At 38.0% G+C, this 27,087-nt stretch overlaps 1 protein-coding gene across 5 annotated transcripts in view; it reads left to right on the top strand.

Annotated features, from left to right (window-relative positions):
• Nucleotides 1-27,087, top strand: part of BABAM2 (BRISC and BRCA1 A complex member 2) — a 478,108-nt gene that overhangs the window by 149,690 nt on the left and 301,331 nt on the right. For 4 of the 5 annotated variants that reach the window (XM_027555768.1, XM_027555767.1, XM_027555771.1 and 1 more), the window contains one exon: nucleotides 21,014-21,208. The exons of the other annotated variant lie outside the window; for it this stretch is intronic. In XM_027555768.1, coding sequence (XP_027411569.1) covers nucleotides 21,014-21,208 — 195 coding nt within the window. The remainder of the gene's footprint in view (nucleotides 1-21,013; nucleotides 21,209-27,087) is intronic. 5 annotated transcript variants of the gene reach the window in all.

Raw genomic sequence — 27,087 nt, 5'->3', positions numbered from 1 at the left:
TATGTTTCAAGAACATTTATGAAGAAGCCAGATTGAAAAGTAGAAAGTCTGGATTATAATAGATTTTTAAAAGAAGGTCAGCTCATTACTTATAGTATCTAAAATATAGCATACCAGAAGTGATCAGTCACATTTTTAAATCAAAGGAGTTCTTTAGAAGATTTGAAAAAATTAATTGGTAAGAATAGTGATTAGTATAACCATTGTATATAATTTATGTGTTTAAAGGTACATTTTAAAAGGATTTATTTCTTTTATTACTTTGGAGATGTTTGCAAGGTTAACATGAACTTTTAGCACAGCCAGGTTCTATGAGAATTATTTTAAAAATGTAAAAATTTGTCCCAGTGAAGTTTGATTTAATGTAAAAACTAGTATATTATTTTTGTGTTATTATATGAAAGGTGTATGTTAACCATTTGTTTTACTTTCAACCTTTACCTAGGTAATACTGCTCCTAAAACCAAATTAACTAAATCCACCCATGTTATATTTAAAACATTTTAGGGTCAGAAAAATATGAAAAACTGTTTTGAACGTTTGAGTTTGTATGTTTGTCTTGATATATGAATAGAACTGACTAGAAATAATTTTGGTAATAGGTGTAGATTTATGTTATAAATGTTTCTTTTGAAGTTCATAGTGACTATATCATAGGAACCCTTAATTATATTCTTACTGAATCAGAAAATCTGTAAATAGTAATTTTCAGGCTTTTAGGACTAAAAATAAACAATTGAAATATATCCATTAACCTAATAACTTTAACTTCCTGAAGAGAGCAAAGGATACGTTTCTTAGTTTTTGTTGGTACTTTTTTGTACCTTTGTATTTATGACTATTAAAATTGTGATCTAAAATTTCATGTTGTTTTGCAACATGTCCTGTGAGAATTCATTTCTAAGACAGTAGTGCAGTGTAAAATGTTAATAACATTTAAGGTAAAGGATGAATGAAGATTTTGAAAACTGAGAAACTCTTTTAACTGGATTAAAAAATTAAGATTACTGATATAGTTTCTTTAACTTTTAGTATGAATTTTTAACTAGCCATTTTTAGAAATCAAAGCAAAACAAAATTCTAACTATAGAGTTGCTTTATTTTAAAAAGTGCTTCATTTAAAAAAAAATTATTGTGGAAAATTCCAAGTATATACAAAAGTAGAAAGTATTATATAGTAAATCCTCATGGGTCTGTCACCCAGCCTCAATAATTGTCAGCCCATGATCAGTCTTGTTTTATCTGTACTCTCACCCACTTACTCCCTAGCATATTATATTGAAGCAAATTCTGTACATTTTATCATTTCATCTGTGAATATTTTCTTATGTTACTAAAATGATAAGGAATCTTTTAAAACACATAACCAAAATATCATTTTCTTGTCTAAAAAAAAAAAAAACAGTAATTCTGTAGCACCATGGAATAACCAGTGTTCAAATTTCAAATTGTCTGAATCAAAATCTGTGCATTGTAATTGTTACGTCTTTTAAATATCTTCTAACTTGTCAGTTTTCTCCATCTCCCCCCCCCCATTGGCAGTTTATGATGGAAGAAGCAGATCTATTTGTCTTATAAAATTACCACAGACTAGATTCTGTTGATTATATTCCCGTGGCACAGTTTAACATGTTCCTCTGCATTTCCTATGAATTGGTAGGTGGAAGTATGTCCCAGATTTTGTGCACCTTCAACCACCTGGTACATAGTCACAAACCAAAAATAACCCCACCCTCCCAGAGAAAGAGGTTCTGAATTTTATGATAGGGACTACATGCTGTATTTTATATATGAGCTATAGAAGCATCTTTAGTTTTCATTTAGATAATTGTGTATAATGTATGACTGAAGATTAAAATTTACAATGTCACTGGATATAGCAAAATGAGACAAATGTTTGTATAGTAGATAGAAAAGAACTATCAAAAGCAACAGAAGGATTATTAAGGTAAAGTATCCTGGATGAGTTCATTTTAAGGACAGCCTATTCACTTAAAAACCTCTAATGATATCATTGTTTTTTAAAAACATACTGTCAGTATAATACGCTCTCATAAAAATGACCTTGGTTCATCAGGAAAGGTGAATTATATTTAATATGGCTTATTTTAAAGAATAACCACAACTAGAGAGTCAACAGTTTGGCATTTAAAGGACTGAAGAATTACCATGGCCATAAAATATGGTGTTGTGGTTAATCTGCAATTCCTGTTAATAATGTATGTAAATATGTACATTTCAAAGATAAGAGTCATATATAAAAATTATAAAAATTCTGCTTTATCAAGAATAACTGGGAAATATGTGTACTGGTTAATCAAATATTCATAATCATAAAAATTTGCTGTGGACGTTATATATAGATCACCAATTCTTTTAAAATAATTGATTTTTGATAAAATTACTCTTTACTCTTAAAGTAAAAGATAATTTGATCTTTTTTTTGATGATTCACAAGCTTTTAAGGGACTGTTTATAGCATCAGAATTATTATTCAGCTTGATTGTCATATTGTAGCTGCATCGTAGAGTTGATTAATGCAGATTTCCAAAGTAATGTTAATTACCAGAGCATTATCACTGGATTCAGAAAGCCCAAATGGGCTTTGCGTCTGTGGTGTTCGCCGAGAGTCACGTGGAGAGACTTGCAGGAACCAGTGTGCGTGCGTTTGTGTGTGTGGCTGCGTGTATAGACGTTTACACATGTGCACGTGTGTACATATTACTGTTAGATTTATAATCTATATTGTTAAACACATAACACATATATACCGACTTGTGACATGTGTAGCCATTACTAGTGCTGAGGAAATTGCAAATTGAAGGAATTTGATCAAAATTTACCAAGAGGAAATTGGCTCCAAGGCATAATGATTTTGGCTGGAGGAGAGAGTGATCCTGGCACAGTATGCTCTCTGTTTCCTTGTGAGGGCTCCAAGATGATAAGAATTAGCTACATAGAGGCAGATGCTTGGTAGTTTTCTGGAAGCACAATTATAAGGTTTATGAAAAACAGGAAGATCAACATCTCATGCAGGTTTTTCTGAACGGAGAACTGATTTAATGTGCTGTTTTGTACCCCTTAGACCTTGACTGTTGGACCATGATAATTTGATTTTTAAAATAATTTTTTTTCTTATTTTAAGTGTGCTAGCTTTTGGAGAAAAATTGTGTCTTAAAAATGCTTTTAGGATAATATTTTTCAGATTGTTCAAACTTTTAATGATTGATGACTGTAATTAGTCATATTGCAATATTGTATTTTCAGAATTGCTGTCCCATTTCTTTTTGTCTACTTCTTCTCATAACCACAGATTAACTTGGCTCCCAAGAGCCAGTATCTCTATTGACACTGGAAAATTTTCAGATCCTTTAACTTGGTTTATAATGAATTGAATAGTAGTGGTCATTTGACAAATAATTTTGAGTGCCCACATTGAGTAGCCCATGATGTCTAGCACTCCTCTTGCACACAGATGAGTAAGATACTGTCCCTGCTCTTGGGTAGTTTATAGTCTTATAGAAGAAAGGTAATATGAAAGAACTGTAGCACCCATTCTTCATGAACAGTAGTGGGTGCACTGAAAAGGAGAACTTTCTTTTCATCTTCAGTTTTCAGTGTCTGAGAAACTTTAGCCATTTGTTTTGCATTTTGCTTACATGACGCCAGTAAACACCTTATGTATCTACTGTAAGTGAAGGGACCAAGGAAGGAACTAAAAGTTAATCTTAGTAAATTCCCTAAAATCTGAATTTAGGTGTTGCAAACTCAGATACCTAGAGGAGCCAGCCAGGCAATACAAATGAATGAAAAAGGTCAGTATATAGCAGTTGTAATTGGTGGTGGTTGTGTCCTGCTGAAATGTGTATGCTTTGTCTAAAGATTTTCAAATAGAAATTTTGTGTAGGTCAGAGAAAGTGTGTCTGCAGGCTGAAGCTGCCAATTTGCAATCCCTCTGTAATTCCTTTCCATGAAATGTTCCTTTGGTATCTCTGATTTTCTTGAAGAGATCTCTAGTCTTTCCCATTCTGTTGTTTTCCTCTATTTCTCTGCATTGATCACTGAAGAAGGCTTTCTTATCTCTTCTTGCTATTCTTTGGAACTCTGCATTCAGATGTTTATATCTTTCTTTTTCTCCTTTGCTTTTCACTTTTCTTCTTTTCACAGCTATTTGTAAGGCCTCCCCAGACAGCCATTTTGCTTTTTTGCATTTCTTTTCCATGGAGATGGTCTTGATCCCTGTCTCCTGTACAACGTCACGAACCTCCGTCCATAGTTCATCAGGCACTCTATCTATCAGATCTAGGCCCTTAAATCTATTTCTCACTTCCACTGTATAATCATAAGGGATTTGATTTAGGTCATACCTGAATGCTCTAGTGGTTTTCCCTACTTTCTTCAATTTAAGTCTGAATTTGGCAATAAGGAGTTCATGGTCTGAGCCACAGTCAGCTCCTGGTCTTGTTTTTGCCGACTGTATAGAGCTTCTCCATCTTTGGCTGCAAAGAATATAATCAATCTGATTTTAGTGTTGACCATCTGGTGATGTCCATGTGTAGAGTCTTCTCTTGTGTTGTTGGAAGAGGGTGTTTGTTATGACCAGTGCATTTTCTTGGCAAAACTCTATTAGTCTTTGCCCTGATTCATTCCGTATTCCAAGGGCAAATTTGCCTGTTACTCCAGGTGTTTCTTGAGTTCCTACTTTTGCATTCCAGTCCCCTATAATGAAAAGATACCAAAGGAACATTTCATGCAAAGATAGGCTCGATAAAGGACAGAAATGGTATGGACCTAACAGAAGCAGAAGATATTAAGAAGCGATGGCAAGAATACACAGAAGAACTGTACAAAAAAGATCTTCACGGCCCAGATAATCACGATGGTGTGATCACTGACCTAGAGCCAGACATCCTGGAATGTGAAGTCAAGTGGGCCTTAAAAAGCATCACTATGAACAAAGCTAGTAGAGGTGATAGAATTCCAGTTGAGCTATTCCAAATCCTGAAAGATGATGCTGTGAAAGTGCTGCACTCAATATGTCAGCAAATTTGGACAACTCAGCAGTAGCCACGGGACTGGAAAAGGTCAGTTTTCATTCCAATCCCAAAGAAAGGCAATGCCAAAGAATGCTCAAACTACCGCACAATTGCACTCATCTCACATGCTAGTAAAGTAATGCTCAAAATTCTCCAAGCCAGGCTTCAGCAATATGTGAACCGTGAACTTCCTGATGTTCAAGCTGGTTTTAGAAAAGGCAGAGGAACCACAGATCAAATTGCCAGCATCTGCTGGATCATGGAAAAAGCAAGAGAGTTCCAGAAAAACATCTATTTCTGCTTTATTGACTATGCCAAAGCCTTTGACTGTGTGGATCACAATAAGCTGTCGAAAATTCTGAAAGAGATGGGAATACCAGACCACCTGACTTGCCTCTTGAGAAATCTGTATGCAGGTCAGGAAGCAACAGTTAGAACAGGACATGGAACAACAGACTGGTTCCAAATAGGAAAAGGAGTACGTCAAGGCTGTATATTGTCACCCTGTTTATTTAACTTCTGTGCAGAGTACATCATGAGAAACACTGAACTGGAAGAAACACAAGCTGGATTCAAGATTGCCGGGAGAAATATCAATAACCTCAGATGTGCAGATGACACCACCCTTATGGCAGAAAGTGAAGAGGAACTAAAAAGCCTCTTGATGAAGGTGAAGGAGGAGAGTGAAAAAGTTGGCTTAAAGCTCAACATTCAGAAAACAAAGATCATGGCATATGGTCCCATCACTTCATGGGAAATAGATGGCGAGACAGTGGAAACACTGTCAGACTATTTTTCTGGGCTCCAAAATCACTGCAGATGGTGACTGCAGCCATGAATTTAAAAGACACTTACTCCTTGGAAGGAAAGTTATGACCAACCTAGATAGCATATTCAAAAGCAGAGACATTACTTTGCCAACAAAGGTCCGTCTAGTCAAGGCTATGGTTTTTCCTGTGGTCATGTATGGGTGTGAGAGTTGGACTGTGAAGAAGGCTGAGCGCCGAAGAATTGATGCTTTTGAACTGTGGTGTTGGAGAAGACTCTTGAGAGTCCCTTGGGCTGCAAAGAGATCCACCCAGTCCATTCTGAAGGAGATCAGCCCTGGGATTTCTTTGGAAGGAGTGGTGCTAAAGCTGAAACTCCAGTACTTTGGCCACCTCATGCGAAGAGTTGACTCATTGGAAAAGACTCTGATGCTGGGAGGGATTGGGGGCAAGAGGAGAAGGGGACGACAGAGGATGAGATGGCTGGATGGCATCACTGACTCCATGGACGTGAGTCTGAGTGAACTCCGGGAGTTGGTGATGGACAGGGAGGCCTGGCGTGCTGCGATTCATGGGGTCGCAAAGAGTCGGACATGACTGAGCGACTGATCTGATCTGATCTGATCTGATCTGTAATTCTTTAATATAAATGAAACCATCATAAAAACATTTGAGAGAAAAGAAGTGGTTTAAAATTAAACACAAATAGGGACTTTCTTGGTTTCCAGAGGTCAAGACTCCTCACTTCCTCTACAGGGGATAAGGGTTTGATCCCTAGTCAGGGAAATAAGATCCCACTTGCCACGGTGTAGCCAAAAAAAAAAAAAAATAAACAAATAAATACTTCCAATTTAAGAATGATTGCACCATTTAGTAAGCTATTTGGTGCTTTTATTCTGGGGCATGCTGCTGCTGCTAAGTCGCTTCAGTTGTGTCCAACTCTGTGCGATCCCAGAGACAGCAGCCCATCAGGCTCCCCCGTCCCTGGGATTCTCCAGGCAAGAACACTGGAGTGGGTTGCCATTTCCTTCTCCAATGCAAGAAAGTGAAAAGTGAAAGTGAAGTCGCTCAGTCATGTCCGACTCTTAGCGACCCCATGGACTGCAGCCCACTAGGCTCCCCATCCATGGAATTTTCCAGGCAAGAGTACTGGAGTGGGGTGCCATTGCCTTCTCCGATGATGATGGTAAAGAATGCACCTGCAATGTGGGAGACCTGGGTTTGATCCCTGGATTGGCAAGATCCCCTGGAGGAGGGCATGGCAACACACTCCAATATTCTTACCTGGAGGATCCCATGGACAGAGGAGCCTGGCGGGCTACAATCCATGGAGTTGCAAAGAGTCGGACACGACTAAGCACAGCACACAGATGGCATTAAATTAGGGATGATGTGTTCTCAGGAGGAGCCTGGAAGATAGAAATCTAGGCAGATGAGGGGGATCGAGTTTGTAGGAATTCACAAGAGTGATGTTGGTTCTCCATCGTTGAAGATTTTCTTTTCTTGATATAGACAGCCCTGGATTTCAAATGTTAGTTATTGTTAAAAATAGGTCACAGGTCTGAAGACACATTCTGTTATTCCTGGGAAATGTTCAGGGCAACTCGAATGGAAAGCTCTAGTGGATGGAGCCTTTAGCCATCATTTAAACAGTGGTTCTTATGTGAAGGATCAATGAGTTTATATGAAATTATTTGGGTCTTTGAGCACAATAAGAAAATTTGTCAGAAAGATGATCTAACTTCCTGGGTTTCTGCCTTGATATCAGGATACCTGAACATGACCCCAAAAATTACAAAACAGATTCTCTAGGGCCACGAAGTGGGTGTCCCTCCAGGCTTACTGAATCACTGTCTAAGTGTGTTATTGTTGTTCAGTTACTAGGTCATGTCTGACTCTTGTGACCCCATGGGCTGCAGCATGCCAGGCTCCTCTGTCCTCCACTATTTCCTACAGTTTGCTCAAATTTATGTCTGTTGAGTTGTTGATGTTACTTAACCATCTCCTCCTCTGCTGCCCAGAGTGCAGGATCTGTGAGTCTGTCTTTTTAATGGATACTTTTACAGTTATTCTGGTGATAGACAGGAGGGGAACTAGAGCTGTAGGTAGAAAAGGTTTCATATATTGCTAAGAATACCAGGTTTCTTTGCTCAGTGAAGATTGTATACCGACAGACCTTTATTAAAGAATTTTTTTTAAAAGTGGTGTTTATTGATAGAAAGAACCCCATTCTGTCTGATAAAGTGTGTTGATGGTAATAGATATTGGTGGCTTAGGTTATAAGGGCATTGTTAAGATTCTTGAGGTACATCGTTAGCAGGGTATGTATTTGTAATTATTTACGCTGAGACCCAGGGAAGATTGTTTGGGTGGTATAATTTGAAATAGACACTTCTCTTTAGTTGACTGTGAGGAGCACCACAGTTTTGAAAGAAGTGGTTAGAAGAATGGCCTTGGGGACTGGAGAGGGATGTTGAGTTTAAGGAACTAAAAATTGATGAAACTGAGTAATAATCAGTGTGCATTGCTGAGTTGACAAATGGCTTGGGGCCATCAATGTGGCTGCTATTGTGGGGACCTATTTTTAATCTCTCTGGAGAGAATCTGTAGAAAAGATGTAAAGGCTTATTAGTCAAAGCTGCACACTTCAGGCTTGGCATGGAACCAGCATTCATAAGACACCTAGTACAGTGCGTCCATGCTGATTGTTTCACTCAAGTGGAGGAAAGGTAAAAATACCTCCTGTTTACAGGACCACGAAGTAAAGGCCTCTCTGAGCTCGTGTTAACGAAGTGCTCCCAAGACACATGTTACTAATCAAAATGTTCTTATCTGGTTTGAAACAGTTGTTCACTTTTCTCCCTTGCAGCCTTCAACAGCCTATTGAGTTTTTCAGAAATCTCACTTTATTAGTGAATCAAATACCTTACTGGTATTTGAAAAGCTCTGGGATGGGAAACATCTCCGATACCTATTTCAGATTCATTTTAACTTAACATGTACTGAATGAGCTGTAATATATAGCAGTAGAGTCTTCTATCTTTCCTTCTTTCAATTTACTTTTTCCTTAAGGGAAATTATTTTAATCATTGTTGGGTTTGTGGAAATAGATTAATCCTCTGTGTAGATTTTCCTGCAGTAATGTAAGAAGCTTTCTTTTTCCCTCTGGCAGAAAACATAAGGACCCATGTCAAATGTATACTTCAGATTAAAGGGCTCTCAAATAATGATCAGAGTTTATGAATGTTTCCCTCTTTTCTTTGTCTTAGGGAGGTGAAATAGTGACATGGTGTATCGGTACTCTTTTATTTCTTCTCTCCCTCTCCTTTTCCTCTTCCTTCCTCATTTTCTTACAACAGAAAATCTGATTAAAATTAGCTTAAACAATAAAGGGAGAGTTCATTGACTTACAGAACTTAAAAGACCAGAGGTGGGCTTCAGATAAGGCATGGTCCAGTGGCTACAATAATGTCATTTAAGGACCTAGTTTCTATTCCTTTTCTTCTCTGCTCTGCCTTCCACTGTGTTGACTTTATTCTTACTCTTCATATTCACCCAGCAGATCAAGTCTTTTCCTTAGTGAATATAAAATTGTTACTCAAGTTCAGATGGAGCTTGAAGTAGAAGGTCTTACTCAAAACTCATGCCTGAGAGTGGGGAGGGGTGGTTTCCCAAGGAAATTTGGGTTTGTCTTACCAGAAGGGAAATGGATGTTGGAAATCAAACAATAGATGTCTACTAAATGTGGGTTTAGGCCAAGGACGTTGTATGGACCTGGGGTGAGGTGGAGTTTTTAGGGGGAAGGATAAAGACATTGAAAGCTTTACTATCTTGTGTGTTACATTTTTTGGGTATCTCTTCCTTTAGTTGATGGTCTACTTTACATTGCTTTTTCTTCCTTTCTCTTGTAGTAGTTGCATGTGGCTGGTGTAACAGGAAGAGCTTGAAGAAGAGCCTTCTTTTCAGTTGGCGTTTCCCTTAATTACTTATATGCACACTGTGTTACTAGGACTTTGGTTGCTTCAAGACCGCTGGCCAGAAAGGCCCAAGACTGGGATTTTGGCTAAGAGGACGAAGGTCTGTCAAATACTGCCAGTCTGGAATTAAGTCCAGGGAGCTCGCTATGGTGAAGAGAAGCAGTGGTGTAGTATAAATCACTGTAGCCCAGGGGCCAAGTCTAGCTAGGGAAATCATTAATAGGGCAGGGGTCAGAAACCAGGCGTCGGAGCTTGCAGGTGTTTGTCTGGTTAACAATAACAACCTGGTTGAAGCTGTTTGTTCTCTTGTTTTGTTCCATATGGCTCATTCCTATATGTCTCTCTGTGATTATCATAGTTGGAAAGAAATGAGAATCTACCCTGAGGTCTGGTCCTGACTTAAGTGGAGAAGAGATTATTGTCTTGACAGGGGAGACTGGGTAGGATTCCTGTGGTGTTATGACTCACCTATGGCTATAAAACACTCAGTGCCAACAAAGGCTACTAAGTTTGAATCATCTTCTTCCATTATTTAAATAATTTGCTCCAAGTTTAAAATCTCTGTGCAGAAATTGGGGTTCTTCATCTTTTAAGTTTAAAAGACCCCTGAAGACATTTTTCTAATGAAAAGTGAAATCCTAACAAAGTGTTTGCTTTAACTAAATGATTGCAGTTAATTTCTTGTAAAGAAACACAGAAGCACACTTTAACTTAAAATAAGCTCACACTGTTGTTTCTTGTAGTACAGCCAGGAAAACCAGAAACAAGCTGTTTCCTTCAAAATCACATCCCTGGATGATATTCGAGCAACCTGGACAATTTAAATGCATCCCCAGGAAAAACAATTTGAGTCAAGTTGGAAATCATATTTGCTAATTTCCTTTCTGTCATGGCAGTGTTGCCTTTTATTCTCAGAGTCCCAGTAGGCTTGATTGAGAAGGTGCATGGCATCCGCGGCTCAGGTGAATAGCAACAATCACTTTAGAGCCACAGCCAATCTGGGGTCGTGAAAGGTTTTTTTTTTTTTTTAAATTGGGGTTTTGGTGAACTGGATACATGTACAGCCTAAAGGAATTTAAATTTCTTTGAAACACTTTGCTGGCCGGACAGAAGGATTTCTAAATGTTTAGGGATCACTAGTCAAATTCACTTTCATGCATTGGAGAAGGAAATGGCAACCCACTCCAGTGTTCTTGCCTGGAGAATCCCAGGGACGGGGGAGCCTGGTGGGCTGCCGTCTATGGGGTCGCACAGAGTCGGACACGACTGAAGCAACTTAGCAGCAGCAGTCAAATTTTAGTCTACACTGACATTTTGTTCAAATATTGAACTTAATAATATTATTTATTTATGCTTTTTAAAATTTATTTGAGAAGCATTTTGGCCCCAATAGATTTGATTTTGTATTTTAAAGATAGCACCTTAAAGTTGTGTGTGTAGAGACAGTATCTTAGGGAAGAAGTAAGAGTGGATTTGGTCATTATTAAATTCAGCAGTTAGTGATTTTAGTGTTTCCAGTCTTAGTTTATATTCATTTTGGAAAAGATGCTGGTCCTGTGCTCTAAATGGTTGTACTGTTAAGAGAAGAAAGGCTCATAAAGGCTCTGTGGAGCCTCTTTGTTTTCAACTTTGTTCCACTTGGAGCAGGGTTTCCAAGATAGAAAAGAATCTGCTCTTTACTTTCTTCCTCTTGATAGACAAAAAACGCTGGGTCAACAGATGTGGTTTGAGAGTCCTTTCTTCCCCTGGTCTCTTCCACCCTAGGTTGCTCCCATCTCTTCAGTCCAGCTCCAAAGAAACAGAACTTAGAAATGTGCCGGGTGATCCTAGAGACCTATTTGAAGTAGCAGTTTAGCGTGTCCTGGGGTTGCATGCTGGTCACTTTCTTTTTAGAGGGGCTGAAAAGTCATTTGTAAGCAACTTCTCATGAGCAAGAAGCGATATTACAGGGTTTTTTTTGGGTTTTTTTTTTGAGTTTTCTAAATGGAGCTAAAACTCTATTTTTGAGACATATTGTGCTGTGCTTAGTCACTCAGTCATGTCCAACTCTGCGACCCCATGAACGATAGCCTGCCAGGCCCCTCTGTCCATGGGGATTCTCCAGGGAAGAATACTGGAGTGGGTTGCCTTGCCCTCCTTCAGGGGATCTTCCCAACCCAGGGATCAAACTCAGGTCTCCCACATTGCAGGTGGATTCTTTACCATCTGAGCCACGAGGGAAGCCTGTATTTTTGAGATACTTTTGTATATTTTAGATTAAAAGCATGCTGGCCTGTGGAAGAAAGCAAACCTGTATGTCAGTTCCAATGAGTCTGCTGAACATAAAACAGGGATGGTAGAGAAATTCTGGTGTGATGCACCAGTAGGTGGTGGATATTTGAAGATTCCCCAGAACTCCTCTGTTATTTGGAAGTTTTGCTTACCTAGCAATTGTTGGTGAGGCTGCCCACTGAATGGCATTTAAAAAATTCAGATTTAGGATTTATTTTTCCTTTTCTCATTTGTGAACCTGCAAATGAGTGATCATGCGGAAGAGTAATTTTTTCAGAAACCAAGCTATTTGTATATTTTGCCCAACACATTACCTTTGTCCTTCTCAAAGATGTTTATCGTCATGTTCTATATTGGCATAGGGTTAGTATCACATTACCATTAGTATCCAGAAGATTTAAGCCAGAAAATGGACTGCTATCTTTTTTATTTTTTTTCCTGCAAGGCAATAAATCAGACCTTTTAGAAAAGCCTAGGTCACAGAAAATCCAGGGAAGTTAGTTGTTGATTGAGAGGGAGGTCAGAACCTTGGAGAGCTCTAGAGAGAGCAGGGACAGAATGCAGTGGAAGCTGCCATGGCTGGCCCCAAGCAGACTAGGTTTTTTTGAGAAGATTGTGATTCCACTTTGTTTATTGTTAAGATATGTATGATTTAAGGAGATAAACCCCTTTTACTCCCAAGCCATGAGCGCGCACGCACACGCTCTCTCTCTCTCTCTCTCTCTATATATATATATATATATATATAAAATCTATAATTTCATGACTTGGGGCTACAGCCTTATAAACCAGAGAAATGCTTTTCTTCAGCACATCTGGAAGACCCTCCAGGCCATTGTATGATTTCATATTCCTCCTGGGAGGACCTCTGGTATCATGATGAAGATGGTCACAAATAGGAAGGATAAAAGAAGCATAAGATTTTAGTGAAGTGTTTACTACTTACTAGACTAGATCCACTTCCCAAAAAATAAAATTTTTTTCCAAATGACATGTTAGGTAAAACTTCAACACAACCCAAACTCAAACCAAACCAAAACAACCAACCAAACAAAAACCAAAGGCAGAATGACAGAGGTGTTCTGGTTAAAGCAGGTTAAGAGGCTGGGATGCCTCTACTAGGATTACTCCTGGCTCCATCAGTAGCCACTGAACACAGGCTGCAAATTGCCACATTTGAGCAGAGTACTTCAGTTTACTTCTCAGACATAGTTCTTAAGCAAGTGTGAGAATTTAACTTAATTGTACTTATAGGAATATTTTTTACTAGCCCGTATTAATCCCAGAAATGGCCGTATGTTGGTCGTTGTCTTAGCTATTCATTTGGATGTCACAGATTTGCATCTCTTTCTAATTAGCTTCTGTGCTTCCAAGAACCCACTGAGTTTTCAAGACTGTAATTAACAGCAACTTCAAAGAACATGGCAACATTCTCAAATCTCAGATTCAATAGGCTCTGCTTATAAGAACGAAGAAAATTATTAGACTATTTGAAAATAAAGCCATTGAGGATTATAAAACTACCCTAATTAATTTTTTGCCATACCAATATTTATTTCTGTGAGTATTCTTATAAATTATAGAGGTCTCAGTGTGGCTCCATCTGGGGGATAAGAATAGTCTTTCTGGAGAGTAGAGGGATCTGATAACATAGGTTGTGAGGAAGACTTACCTTTGTTCTTTATTCTCTTATGCTATCAGAAAAAAATGCTATTTCTCTTACCATGTGTATATTACTGTTTCAGTGAAACATTAGTTTATGAAAAAGAAGAAATCAATAAAATCACATTTATTTGCTTATTAGTAAGGTTATATACTTTTCACACATTGTTTTTTAACTTTTTATCAAGATATAATTGACATACAACATTTAGTTTTAGGTGTACAACATGTTGATTTATGTATATATTACGAAATGAATACCACAATAAATTTAACTTTCATCACCATACAGTTATAGATTTCTTTTTCTTGTGATGAGAACCTTTAATATTTACTCTCTCAGCAGTTTTCAAATATATAGTACAGTATTATATGTTGTGTACAGTACTAGATAGTTGTATGTAATTTTGTAATGTTTCAGATAATTTTAAAGAAGTGTTTCTAATTTATATCTATACTTTATCCTCTTATTAAATAACAGTTTTTATTATAAGCATTTTTTAAAAGAAATTTTTCCCCCATATAAGATTTTTTTCCCCCTTCTTTATTAGTCAATGATGGTTCCAGGGCTCAATTACTAATTTGCTTGTTTCTCTTCTTCATCTCCCCTGTGAATCTAGTACATTGTTTCCCAACTCTTTTCATATATTTGTGTCATTGTGAGTGAATTTGCTTTAGTATGACTGAGAAGCCTTGTTTTGAATAAGTGAGATGTGATTTGGGGGTGAAGTGAGTTAGGCATTTGCAAGAGTTATAATCTGCTGTGTTCTCACGTAAGGAAGCTCACATAAGAAGCTGAGGATTGGTTGTGCTTTTTCAAGTCTGCAGGGCCATCGATTTGGGAGTATAACACGTGTGGTAGAGTGTATTGATGAGAGAGACGTGGGAAGGTTGAGGGTCATACAAACAGGAGCATCCCTCAAATCAGGCAGCCTGTACAGTGAGCCAGAGTGGGGAATCCAGAATTACTGCTAGATGGGAGACAGGTTGTGACTACAAAGAGGCAGATGCCAATTCTTTGGTTAGAAACTGATACTTTAGTGAATATCATGTCACTGAGGGTTGGCAGGTTTACATTCTACACTCTCAGTTGTCTATACTTGAGTATCATCAGAGTTGTTCAACCTCTTTAATTAACCAGCATTTAAAAAGCACTGGCATGATATCTTCCCTGAACTGCTTCATATGTGTTTGGTAAGAATGAATAAAATTTCATGATAGTAGTTCATTTTTTCACTTTTGTCTGTTTTCTCTTATTATACTTTTATCACTTTCTCCTAATGCATTTTTACTCCTTTCTATGTTGATATATTACATGTCTCATGCCTACTTTTCTTGACCATCCTCATTTAAGACTTCCTCTTTCATAAATCACCAATAATAAGTAAAATAAGAACCTTGTGCATAGAGAGAAAAACTTACTTTTCTCTTTTTCATGAAGAGGCTTCTTAACTTATGTTCCCTCACCCTTTCCTTGAAGAAGCTTTATCTCTATCTCCTTCTCAAGAGGGTGGAAAACCCCAACGTCTTGCATTGTTAGACCTGTTTTTAAAATATGCTTTCATCTTAGAAAGTGACCAAAATCTTGTGTATCTTCTATGTTCTCCCTTTCTAGGCCAAGTAATTCAAAGCACAAATGACTTCATATGTAAAAGTGGTCATGCAGCAGCAGTAAAGGAATTTTTATCCCAGTGAACATATCTCTGCTTCTCTTGATGGGAATGTTTTTCAACTAAGTTGTTTTCCACTGAAGTGCACTTTGAATGGCCAGAGAGGTCAAATGCATTTCCATGTATTGGGAGGTTGTATTTAATGGAAAGGGACTGCTTGGCATGTCGTTACTATGCATTTAATAATTAGATTGAATAACTTGAAATGAATTCAAATTGGTAATAGATGTTTGCCAGCTTATATGCTTTCATAATTTAAAAAAATTTTTGTAGATATAGGCTGTAACTTGCCAAATAGCTAAAGAGAAATGATAGAATTAATAATTTAAAATGAGAGACTTTTCTGGTGGTCCAGTGGTTAAGCATTTGCCTTCCAGTATAGGGAACACTGGTTTAATTCCTTCCAGTGCAGGGGACACTGGTTTAATCCCTGAACTAAGATCCCATGTGCCACGGGGCAGCTAAGCCTGTGTGCTTCAACTGCAGGCCCACATGCTGCAGCTACTGAAGCCTGAGTGCCCAGAGCCCGTCCTCTGCCACAGGAGAGGCCACTGCAGCCAGGGCATGTGGCACAACCACCAGAGAGCAGCCCCTGCTCACCATAGCTGGAGAAGGATTGCTCGTGCAGCACAGAAGAGCCAGCGCACCACAACAAAGACCCCGTGCAGCCAAAAACAAGTACATAAATGAGGGGAATAAAGAGTTTAAACTGAGGCAGCTGAAGCTTTTTCTTTTTGTGTTGGAAGAAGGATTTGAATACTTGACCAAGAAAGGAAAGATTGTGTATTTTTTCTATATGTCAGTGTTTAATGATGATTTCTGAAAGAAATGCATAGCCAGCTATATAATGATCATTTTGAGTTTTATACTGTGTTGTTATATCCTGTTGATACTTTAAATGTGGTCTTTAGTACCTCAAAAGGACCTCAGGCTCTTGAGATTCAGAGGTTTGCCAGTGAGGAGTTCATACTCTTTTTGTTCAGTCACTTCATAGCAAAGGGCTCTCTTTGATTCACTGTACAATGCTGAAGCTCCTGCTTTTTCCTCTGTTCATCGAGTCTTTATTGGATATTCCTGAAGAGCTATCTTTCCTATAAGTGAAAGAGCATTTAGTGACTTTTCCATTGTCATTTATTCCCTAAGTCAACCCACTCATTGGGGAAAAATCATTATTATTCTTTTAAAGGATGTATTTCTTTACCTTCTGTTTGTTTTCTTTTGATAGAAGACTTCTCTGGTGAGATTGGTCATGCCATTAATGAATGTGATTTTTTGGTATTATATAAATGAAATGTGTTAACATTTGGAATATCTCCATAACTCAGTGAATCAGTATTTTCTAAATGACCAATGAATGATGGTGCAAAGTCATGCATGAGTAAGTTTCATTTAAAGTACAGGATAGACAAATGGAATTTAGGGTAAGAGTGTGAAATATTTATCAATATAATTTTATCCTACTGATTAACACAGGGAATTGCATTCAGTATCCTGTAATAAACCATAATGGAAGAGAAAAAAAGTAGCTTTAGATTCCACGTTACAACTAACCTTTAAGAAACCACCACTTGTTGAGTTTTGGTGTAGTATCAAAGAAGAACATCCAGAATTATTTGGAAAGGCTGTGGAACTACTCTTCTTTTTTCAAAGTACGTATTTGAATGAGGCTGTATTTTCTTCATATACTTCAGCCAAAACCACATATTGCAACATTGAATGTAAAAGCACATATGAGAATCTAGCTCTTTAATTAAATCAGACATCAAAGAGTTTTGCAAGAATATGAAACAATGCCATGCGTCTCATGATTTTTTGGGAAAATACAGTTTTTTCATTACAAATGTTTTTATGTTAACGTAGTAGGATTGTTATTTTTAAATGAATTAGTATTTGAAACTTTGTTTTAACTTTTACTATAGTAAATTGAATCCATATAATTCATATATGTAGAAGCTCCTTGGGGTCCCCAATACATTTAAGAAGGTTCCTGAGACCAGAGTGTATGAGAACCTGTGCTGTAGTGCTTAAGTGGGGACTTGGAGCCAAATTGCTTATGTTCAAAACTCAGCTTTATTATTTAATAGCTCTGTGACCTTGGACAAGATACCAAACTACTTTTGGCCTCAGTTTCTCATCTAAATAAAATGCTATAGTAATGTAACTTGTAGGTTGTCTTAAGGATTAATTTGAATATATGAAAAGTTCTTAGAATTTATATAGTACTCAGCAGGCTATATAATTATCACCTTTTGAGCATTTATAATGTATTGGAGTTTTCCTTTATAAATGCCAGATTTCTAAATTTCTGGAGATTCAGTGTTTTGCGGTATTAACATGGTCTGTCATCAGTAAAGTCCCAGATACCCTTAACTTCTCTACACCATTCCCCCCGCCCCAACCCCATCAAAGTCAGTGGTTCTCAACCTTTGCTGTATTTTAGAATCACCTGGGGAGCTTAAACAAACAAACCCTCAGTGCCCAAGACACACTTCAGACTGACTCAGTTAAACCAGAATCTGGAGGTGGGAATAGGGACCAAACATAGTATTTCTCACTCCTGAAGCCTGAATATTCAGATCCTCTGCCCTGAGATTCTGTCTTTCCTTCCATGTTCTCAAATAATTTATTTATTACAGCTGATTTCTCTCTCATCTTTTGTATCACTACACTTGGAGGGGTGGTAGGTGTTCTCCTTGCTCAATGCTGCTGCCAAGGAAACCATCGTTCCCTTTTCCCTGACACCCCATCCCCAGCCTTGAAACTCAGCCCATCAGACAGTAGGACACACCCCTCCCTCCTTGTTATCTAGAGACATCCTTTGAAGATTTTGGCGCATGGCTCACAGTTATTTTCTCAGCACTGTTGATTGCTCTTTTTGTGATTGCAGGTGATTTAATATTCACATAAACGCTCCTTCCCACATGTGGGCCTCTCAGTCCCTGACTTCCTTTCCTGCAGGGATCTTGTCCTTCCTCCACCCACCTCAGCCAGACACATGCTCATCCAGTCCTTGTCAGTACCCATTACAGATCAAACATCCCGTTCTTTGACCACACCTCCTGTCTTTTAGAATTCATTTTTTTTAGAATCTCCCAGCTCACCAGGACCATTGTTCCTGTCATTTTCCCGCTAACTCTCACTTCTCTTATGAACTTACTTTGCTTTTTCCTGGCTTAGGGAGTCCATGTCCATAATTACAATCATTCTTCTGCAAGCCCTCAAAGATCTCTTGCCCCTCTTTCTTTCTATTGTACTTATCTAGCAAAATCCCAACCTTTGTTAAATCTAAATTCCTCCCACTCTACATTGCACCCAGGCGAGGGAATTTATGCTGATTGGTCTCACTTACAAATCATACCTCAAGCTCAATGGGGCTTTTAGTGCTGTCTGGAATTCCTCCTCCATTTCCCCAGTTCATTCATTGTTTATTGTTCTAAATGACTATTGCATACTCTCTTCTCAAACTTCCTGTATCCCCTCCTTCTTCCTCACTCTCAGCTGATGGCCTTGTTTCTAGGAGAAAATGTAAACTCTTAGGAGAGAACCACCACAAGCTTCTATCACCGCATAGAGCAACCTGCCTACATTTGTAATTCTAAGCTGGCCTTTTCTCTTATACCTACAGATGGATTCTCTGTGCTGGTTTCTAAGGCATCCCTCTTGGAGATCCCATTCTGCCTACCTAATTGTTATCTTCTCTAATGGTGTTCTGTGCCCACTTCCCTTTACAGCAGCATGTTCCCCTCTCTCTATGGGGATATTCCCTCAGACTATAAACATCTGAGCAAAACTTTCTCTTCCCCTCTGGTTACCAGTTTTCATTGTCTGTATCACGTTTCTAATTTCTTTCTACTCATTCTCTCTTAAAGCCTCTACAGTCAAGCTTCTGCTTCACCAAGATAGCCCTTGTGGAGCACACTGCTGACCTGTGTGTCAACAATACCCAGCTGTCAGTTCCTAGGCCTCCTCTTACTCAGCAACGCCATTTGGCACAGCTGATCACTTCTCTCTCTTGAAGCTCTTTCTTCACCAGTGTTCTCAGTAGCATTTATTACCATCTGATTTTGTTGATTATTTATTTTGGCCAATGAAACTGTAAGCTCCTTTAGCAAGGACTCGGTTTATTCCTGTCACTGCCTGTAACAGTGGCTGATACGGAATAGGCACTTGATACGTATTTGTTGAATACGTATCAACATACGTATACTGTGAGCTTAAAATATGTGACTGTGAGCTTAAAGCAGCTATATACTTGTCAGATCTTTCCCATCTCCTTTCCTGGTCAGGCTATCACAGCCATGTCCTTTCTCTTTTTCTCCGGACCTTGCATTTCCTAACTGTATTTTCTGTCATCTCTACTCCAGTCCTATCTTTTTCAGGCTGAACCACCACCATTGTGCTTACGTGTCTGTGGGGCTCTAATGTTTACAGAGCGTTCATTTATATCTGGTATTATAGATGCAGATGGTCTGTGGATCTGAGTTGAATGACATTAGCATTTAATGCTGAATTTAGGTGCAGATGGAAGAAATTAAAATTATGAAAAAATAAGAAACAAGTCTTTAGGGCTAAAATTATGGTCTTCTTAGGATGTTTTGGTTTCTTGTTTTGTTACTACCCTACTTTACACTTTACTATTTCTGCCTGCCCATAGTGGAATTCTCCTTGATTGTCTGCAAGAATTTTTAGAAAGCAGGAGAAATCAACAAGTTCAAGAGGCCCTTTTGACTTCAGCTCTGAGCTTATCATTAATTAAGAGTAGTGTGTTTTTCTCTTAGATTATTTGTGGGAATATAAATTGGTTCAGCTTCTATGGAAAACAGTATGGAGGTTCCTTAAAAAAATAAAAACTATAGAGTTGCCACGTGCCCAGCAATCTCACTCCTGGGCATATATCCAGAAAAACTAATTGGAAAAGATACATGCTCACCAATGTTCATAGTAGCACTGTTTATAATAGCCAAGACATGGAAGCAACCTAAGTATTGCTTAGGCAGCATTCATTGGCAGATGAATGCTAAAGAAGATGTGGTACATACATACAATGGAATATTACTCAGCCATAGAAAGAAGGAAATAATGCCATTTGCAGCTACTTGGAGGTTAGAGATTATCATACTATGTGAAGTAAATCAGAAAGAGAAAGACAAATACCCTATGATATCACTTCCATGTGAAATCTAAAATATGATAAAAAGGAACTTATTTACAAAATAGAAGCAGACTCACAAACTTAGAAAACAAACATGGTTACTAAAGGGAGAAGGGTGGGGGAGGGATAAATTAGGAGTTTGAGATTGGCAGATACAAACTACTCTATATAAAATAGAGATGCAACCAAGTCCTACTCTATAGCAAGGGAACTGTATTCACTATCCTATAATAAACCATAATATGAAAAAGAATATATATATACACATATATATATCTGTGTGTATAATTGTGTCACTTTGCTATACTCCAGAAACTAACAAAACACTGTAAATCACCTATACTTCAATTAAAAAAAAAAAGTAGTCTATTTCTCTTAGATTTTCATCCCTCTTTCCCTCTATATTGATGAGTCAGTATGATACTGGATTTGTGTGAAAACTCATTTGTTACTGGGCTTTTCTTTTTGGCTTCTACAGAACCTTGCCTCCTGGAATCCATCAAACCCTGAATGTCTCTTACTGGTGGTGAAGGAACTTGTGCAACAGTATCACCAGTTTCAGTGCAGCCGCCTTCGTGAGAGCTCCCGCCTCATGTTCGAATACCAGACGTTACTGGAAGAGCCACAGTATGGAGAGAACATGGAGATTTATGCCGGGAAAAAAAACAACTGGGTAAGGTTTTTCGAGAAAGGGAGAAAAAGGTCACTTTATCTGTAATAGAATAAAATAATCAATTCCAACATTCATTTATAATAAACCCTGGCCATTTCCTTAGATAAACATGATTGAGGATGCCCGGATACTCTCTCAGTCTCACACCCACAGCCCCTGACTTCTGAGTGTCTGCAGCTGGGAATATGAGTCTCCAAATTTTACAGACTTCCCAGCCGATATCTTTGAGAAACCACATAAATATTAAGGTCTCTTCAAAACTCTGAATTATGAGAAAGTATATTGTATCTCAGCCAGACAAGAGAGGTCAGTAACTCTGGAGCTAACTAGCTTATGTGGAGCCTTTTATAATTTCTTTTACATTGTGTGATCCTTTAAAGACACAAGTCAGAGTGTATCACTTCTCTGCCCAGAACTTTCATATCCCTCTCTTTTTCTCTCACAGTAAAAGCCACCGTCTTTCCAGGGGTGTAAAAGAGCTCAGCGTGATTCCCGTCACCACCATTCTCCATCCATCGTTCCTGCTCTCTCTTCATCTCCTGCTTTCCTGTTCCAAATAATCATCTCAGCCACACTAGCACCTCGCTGTGCTGCAGACACACCAGACATGCCCCTGCCCTTGGGTCTGTGCATAGCTTTCCTGTCATCTGGCTTGTTTCCCCTGTATAATCACAAAGCTAATGCCCATCCTCCTTAAAGATTTTACTCATATGTGACTTTCTTAGAAATGCCTGTATTAAAACCCCCAATTTTTTTAAACAACTTTTTTTGAGGTATTATTTTGATATCATATATCCACCCATTTTAAGTGTAAAGCAAGTTGAACAACCACCATCAATCCAGTTTTTGAATGGTTCCATCATCCCAGTGATATCCCTCAATGCCCATTTATAGTTAATTCTATTCCCACCCCCAGTTTTGGGCAACCACTAATCTAGTTTCTGTCTATATAGGTTTTCTTTTCTGAACATTTCATGTACTTGCATACTTGGGAAATACTGTGGGTTTGGTTTCAGACGACTGCAAATAAGCAAATATCAAAGTGAGTTACTTGAATTTTTTGGTTTCTGAATATACATATGAGTTATATTTACACTACACTGTAGCCTCTTAAATGTGCACTAGCACCATGTCTATAAAAAACTTTTGATATGTTCTGCTTAAGTCCAACGTATACACTGAGGAGGCATTACGTAAGAGTGAATACCCCCAGAGATCATCGGGAGCCTACCACACTTCCTTATTATGTTTGTTGTTTGTCTCCTCCCAATGGAACGTAAAATTCCACGAAAGCAGAGATATTTGTTCACTGTAAATATCGTAAATACTTAGAACAGTGCCTGGCATATTGTTTACATTCCATAAACATTTGTTGAGTGAATGAATGAATGAGTAAACTCTAGTTTATCTAAGCACAGAGTAAGTTTAGGGTCCCTTCTCTGTGTTAAGCCTTTCAGATTTCTCTCACTCTTTCTTTTTTTAGTTAAACATACCTCTCCCTTTTTGCTCTTCAGCTCTTTCTCAAAGGACATGTTTTCCAAGGTCTTAGATGTGATTAATGCCTTTGAATCAGTAGGACTAAAATTTATCCTTGTTACAAATCATCTTGTTTGTTCAGTTCAAGGTTTTTTGGTTTGTTTGTTATTTTGTAAATTTATTTTATTTTATTGTGGTAAAAGACACGTGAAATTAAATTTGCCGTCGTAACTGTAAGCGTACAGTGCAGTAGTGTTAAGTTTGTTCACATTGTTGTGCACTCACTCTCGAGAGCTTTTCCATCTTGTAAAACTGAAACTCGGGACCAGTTTAAACACTAACTCCATTTCCCTGCAGCCCTTGGCAGCTACCTTTCTACTTCCTGTCTGTATGATTTTGACTCCTTTAGACACCTCATATAAGTGGAATCGTCTAGCATTTGTCTTTTTGTGATTGGCTTATTTTGCTCAGCATACTGTCTTTGAGGTTCATCAGTGTTGTAGTCTGTGACAGGATTTCTCTCCTTTTTGAGACTGCTTGGTATTCCAGTGTACACTTATGCCACATTTTGTGTATCCATTCATCCATCAGTCAACATTTGTGTTGCTTTCACCTCCTGGCTATTGTGAATCATGCTGACTACACCTGAGTACGTACAAAGACACTCCTTTGAATTCTTTTGAATACATCCCCCAGAGTAGGATTGCTGGATCATATTGCTAATTCTGTTTTTAATTTTTTTTTTGAGAAATCTCTGTAATGTTTTCCATAGTGGCTGCACCATTTTATATTTCTACAAGTAGTGCAGAGTTCAAGGTTTTTAAACTGTTATTTTGAAACTTTATTCATATGGATAGTAAGGAAAACTTTACTGAACTTAGTTTATCCTCTAATCCAAGCATTTCTCATATTAAACAATCACCTTAGTTGTCCTTTCAAAAGAGTTGTTAGGTTAATTTGGCATGACTTCTTGATGAATCTGTTTGTGTTGTCTTTAGTACTGATAGATTCCTTTAAAGACAGAATCACTGTCAAACTAATTGGTCTTTAGTTTTTAGGATTTTCCTTCCTACCTAATTCCCCCTTTTAATATTTATCCAGTTTTATGGTGCCATTTCTGATCTAAGAATGTTTGAAATTATGTTCATTGGCCCAGCTAATACTTGAATTGTAGTTCTTCTGAATGTCGGAGTATAGTTAGGTAGTTTGAATTTATAGTATATTTAAAACTTTCAATTTAATGTTACTGATTCTCCATTCTTTACTTATAAAACCTACTACTGCTGTGTTACCCCCAGATTATTTTCATATGCTGTTGAGTAGTTTGTAAGCATCAGGGCAACAATGATTAAGGACTGAGGGGAAGTAAAGGAACTGAGAGCCCTGTAACAAGACAGGGTGGACAATTGGAAGCTAAGCTGACAGCAAATCAACCCAAGGAGGAGATCAACAGAAGTAGGAGCTGAGACAGTAGAAGTGAAAATATAGGTACATGAGTTAGTTCCTGGTCCAAAAACAGAACATAAAAGTGAGTCTTGCAAAATGAAACACATTGGAGCTTGATGTGCTGCTTCAGGAACATGGTAAAGGACAACTTGCTACTGGAATTCAAATACACCCCAAGAGTTTGGTTGACAAATGTGGGACCCTAGCAGAAAGAAAGGAGTTTGATTTTGAGGTGAGATCTTTTAAATCAGAGGCTTTATTAGTATCCTACTGCTGCTGTAACAAATTACCACGATCTTGGTAGCTTAAAACAACACAGATATATTACCTTATAGTCCTGGTGGTCAGAAGTCTGAGGTCAGGCTCCCTGGGCTAAAATGAAGTTGTTGGCCAGGCTGTGCTCCTTCTGGGGGTCTGTTTCAGGGCTGAAGAAACCAAAGAAATGGGCAGATGTGCTTCAGAGGAATTTGAGAAATGGAGAAGCAGAAAGATCCTCAGGGCTGTAGAAAGTAAAAACATTCTGGAGATTTTTAAAAGAAATTGCACTCAGGTCTTTAAGTGGATGATTTGCAGGCATTTAAATAAGAATGCAATAGTCAGTTGGAAGAATAGTTAGGTAACTAAGAAACAGTTATGGCAAACTTATTTTATCCTTTTAAGGAAGGTTAGATTGTCTCATTTTCAGTAAAGCATTCAGTCATTCTCTCTTAGTATTCTACTGTGTGCTCCCTTCTTAGTTGTCTGAGTCTCTGGAAGAGCTACATCTAAGAGATTGGATGTACGTCTAGTTTGCCATCAGATGTCTTGTGAAATGTCACAGAGATGCTCCTTTGATCCTATTTTGTTCCTTCTTTTATTAGGTAATTGAAAGGCATGCTTTTCAGTTTTTCTGATAATACAGAGCTTGGAAAGATAATTATTTTGAAAGACTACAGAATCAGTATTTTAAATGATATTTATACGCTCTGGAATGCTGCACCATACCTGTAAGATATAATTCAACAGGGCTAAGCCAGTATACAAGTGATAAAGAAAGTCTACTATGCTGCTAATGGTTGGATTAAAAAAAAGCAGTCCTGAGGGGGAGGAGCCAAGATGGCGGAGGAGTAGGACAGGGAGAACACTTTCTCCCCCACAAATTCATCAAAAGAGCATTTAAACGTCGAGCAAATTCCACAAAACAACTTCTGAATGCCGGCAGAGGACATCAGGCACTCAGAAAAGCAATCCAACTCTTCGAAAGGAGCGCGACTGAACAAAGAGAAGAAATACAGTTCCACCCATCAGAACACTGACACAAGCTTCCCTAACCAGGAAACCTTGACAAGCCACCTGTACAAACCCACACACAGTGAGGAAAAGCCACAATAAAGAAAACTCCACAAACTGCCAGAATACAGAAAGGACACCCCAAACTCAGCAATTTAAACAAGATGAAGAGACAGAGGAACAGCCAGCAGATAAAGGAACAGGATAAATGCCCACCAAACCAAACAAAAGAGGAAGAGATAGGGAATCTACCTGATAAAGAATTCCGAATAATGATAGTGAAATTGATCCAAAATCTTGAAATTAAAATGGAATCACAGATAAATAGCTTGGAGACAAGGATTGAGAAGATGCAAGAAAGGTTTAACAAGGACCTAGAAGAAATAAAAAAGAGTCAATATATAATGAATAATGCAATAAATGAAATTAAAAACACTCTGGAGGCAACAAATAGTAGAATAACAGAGGCAGAAGATAGGATTAGTGAATTAGAAGATAGAATGGTAGAAATAAATGAATCAGAGAGAATAAAAGAAAAACGAATTAAAAGAAATGAGGACAATCTCAGAGACCTCCAGGACAATATTAAACGCTACAACATTCGAATCATAGGGGTTCCAGAAGAAGAAGACAAAAAGAAAGACCATGAGAAAATACTTGAGGAGATAATAGTTGAAAACTTCCCTAAACTGGGGAAGGAAATAATCACCCAAGTCCAAGAAACCCAGAGAATCCCAAACAGGATAAACCCAAGGCGAAACACCCCAAGACACATATTAATCAAATTAACAAAGATCAAACACAAAGAACAAATATTAAAAGCAGCAAGGGAAAAACAACAAATAACACACAAGGGAATTCCCATAAGGATAACAGCTGATCTTTCAATAGAAACTCTTCAAGCCAGGAGGGAATGGCAAGACATACTTAAAATGATGAAAGAAAATAACCTACAGCCCAGATTATTGTACCCAGCAAGGATTTCATTCAAGTATGAAGGAGAAATCAAAAGCTTCTCAGACAAGCAAAAGCTGAGAGAATTCTGCACCACCAAACCAGCTCTACAACAAATACTAAAGGATATTCTCTAGACAGGAAACACAAAAATGGTGTATAAATTCGAACCCCAAACAATAAAGTAAATGGCAACGGGATCATACTTATCAGTAATTACCTTAAACATAAATGGGTTGAATGCCCCAACCAAAAGACAAAGACTGGCTGAATGGATACAAAAACAAGACCCCTGCATATGTTGTCTACAGGAGACCCACCTCAAAACAGGGGACACATACAGACTGAAAGTGAAGGGCTGGAAAAAGATTTTCCATGCAAATAGGGACCAAAAGAAAGCAGGAGTAGCAATACTCATATCAGATAAAATAGACTTTAAAACAAAGGCTGTGAAAAGAGACAAAGAAGGTCACTACATAATGATCAAAGGATCAATCCAAGAAGAAGATATAACAATTATAAATATATATGCACCCAACACGGGAGCACCGCAGTATGTAAGACAAATGCTAACAAGTATGAAAGGAGAAATTAACAATAACACAATAATAGTGGGAGACTTTAATACCCCACTCACACCTATGGATAGATCAACTAAACAGAAAATTAACAAGGAAACACAAACTTTAAACGATACAATAGACCAGTTAGACCTAATTGATATCTATAGGACA

The sequence above is a fragment of the Bos indicus x Bos taurus genome, chromosome 11 (genome assembly GCF_003369695.1).
Source record: "Bos indicus x Bos taurus breed Angus x Brahman F1 hybrid chromosome 11, Bos_hybrid_MaternalHap_v2.0, whole genome shotgun sequence".
Taxonomy (NCBI): Eukaryota; Metazoa; Chordata; class Mammalia; order Artiodactyla; family Bovidae; genus Bos; species Bos indicus x Bos taurus.
This window is presented reverse-complemented; position numbering and strand designations above follow the sequence as displayed.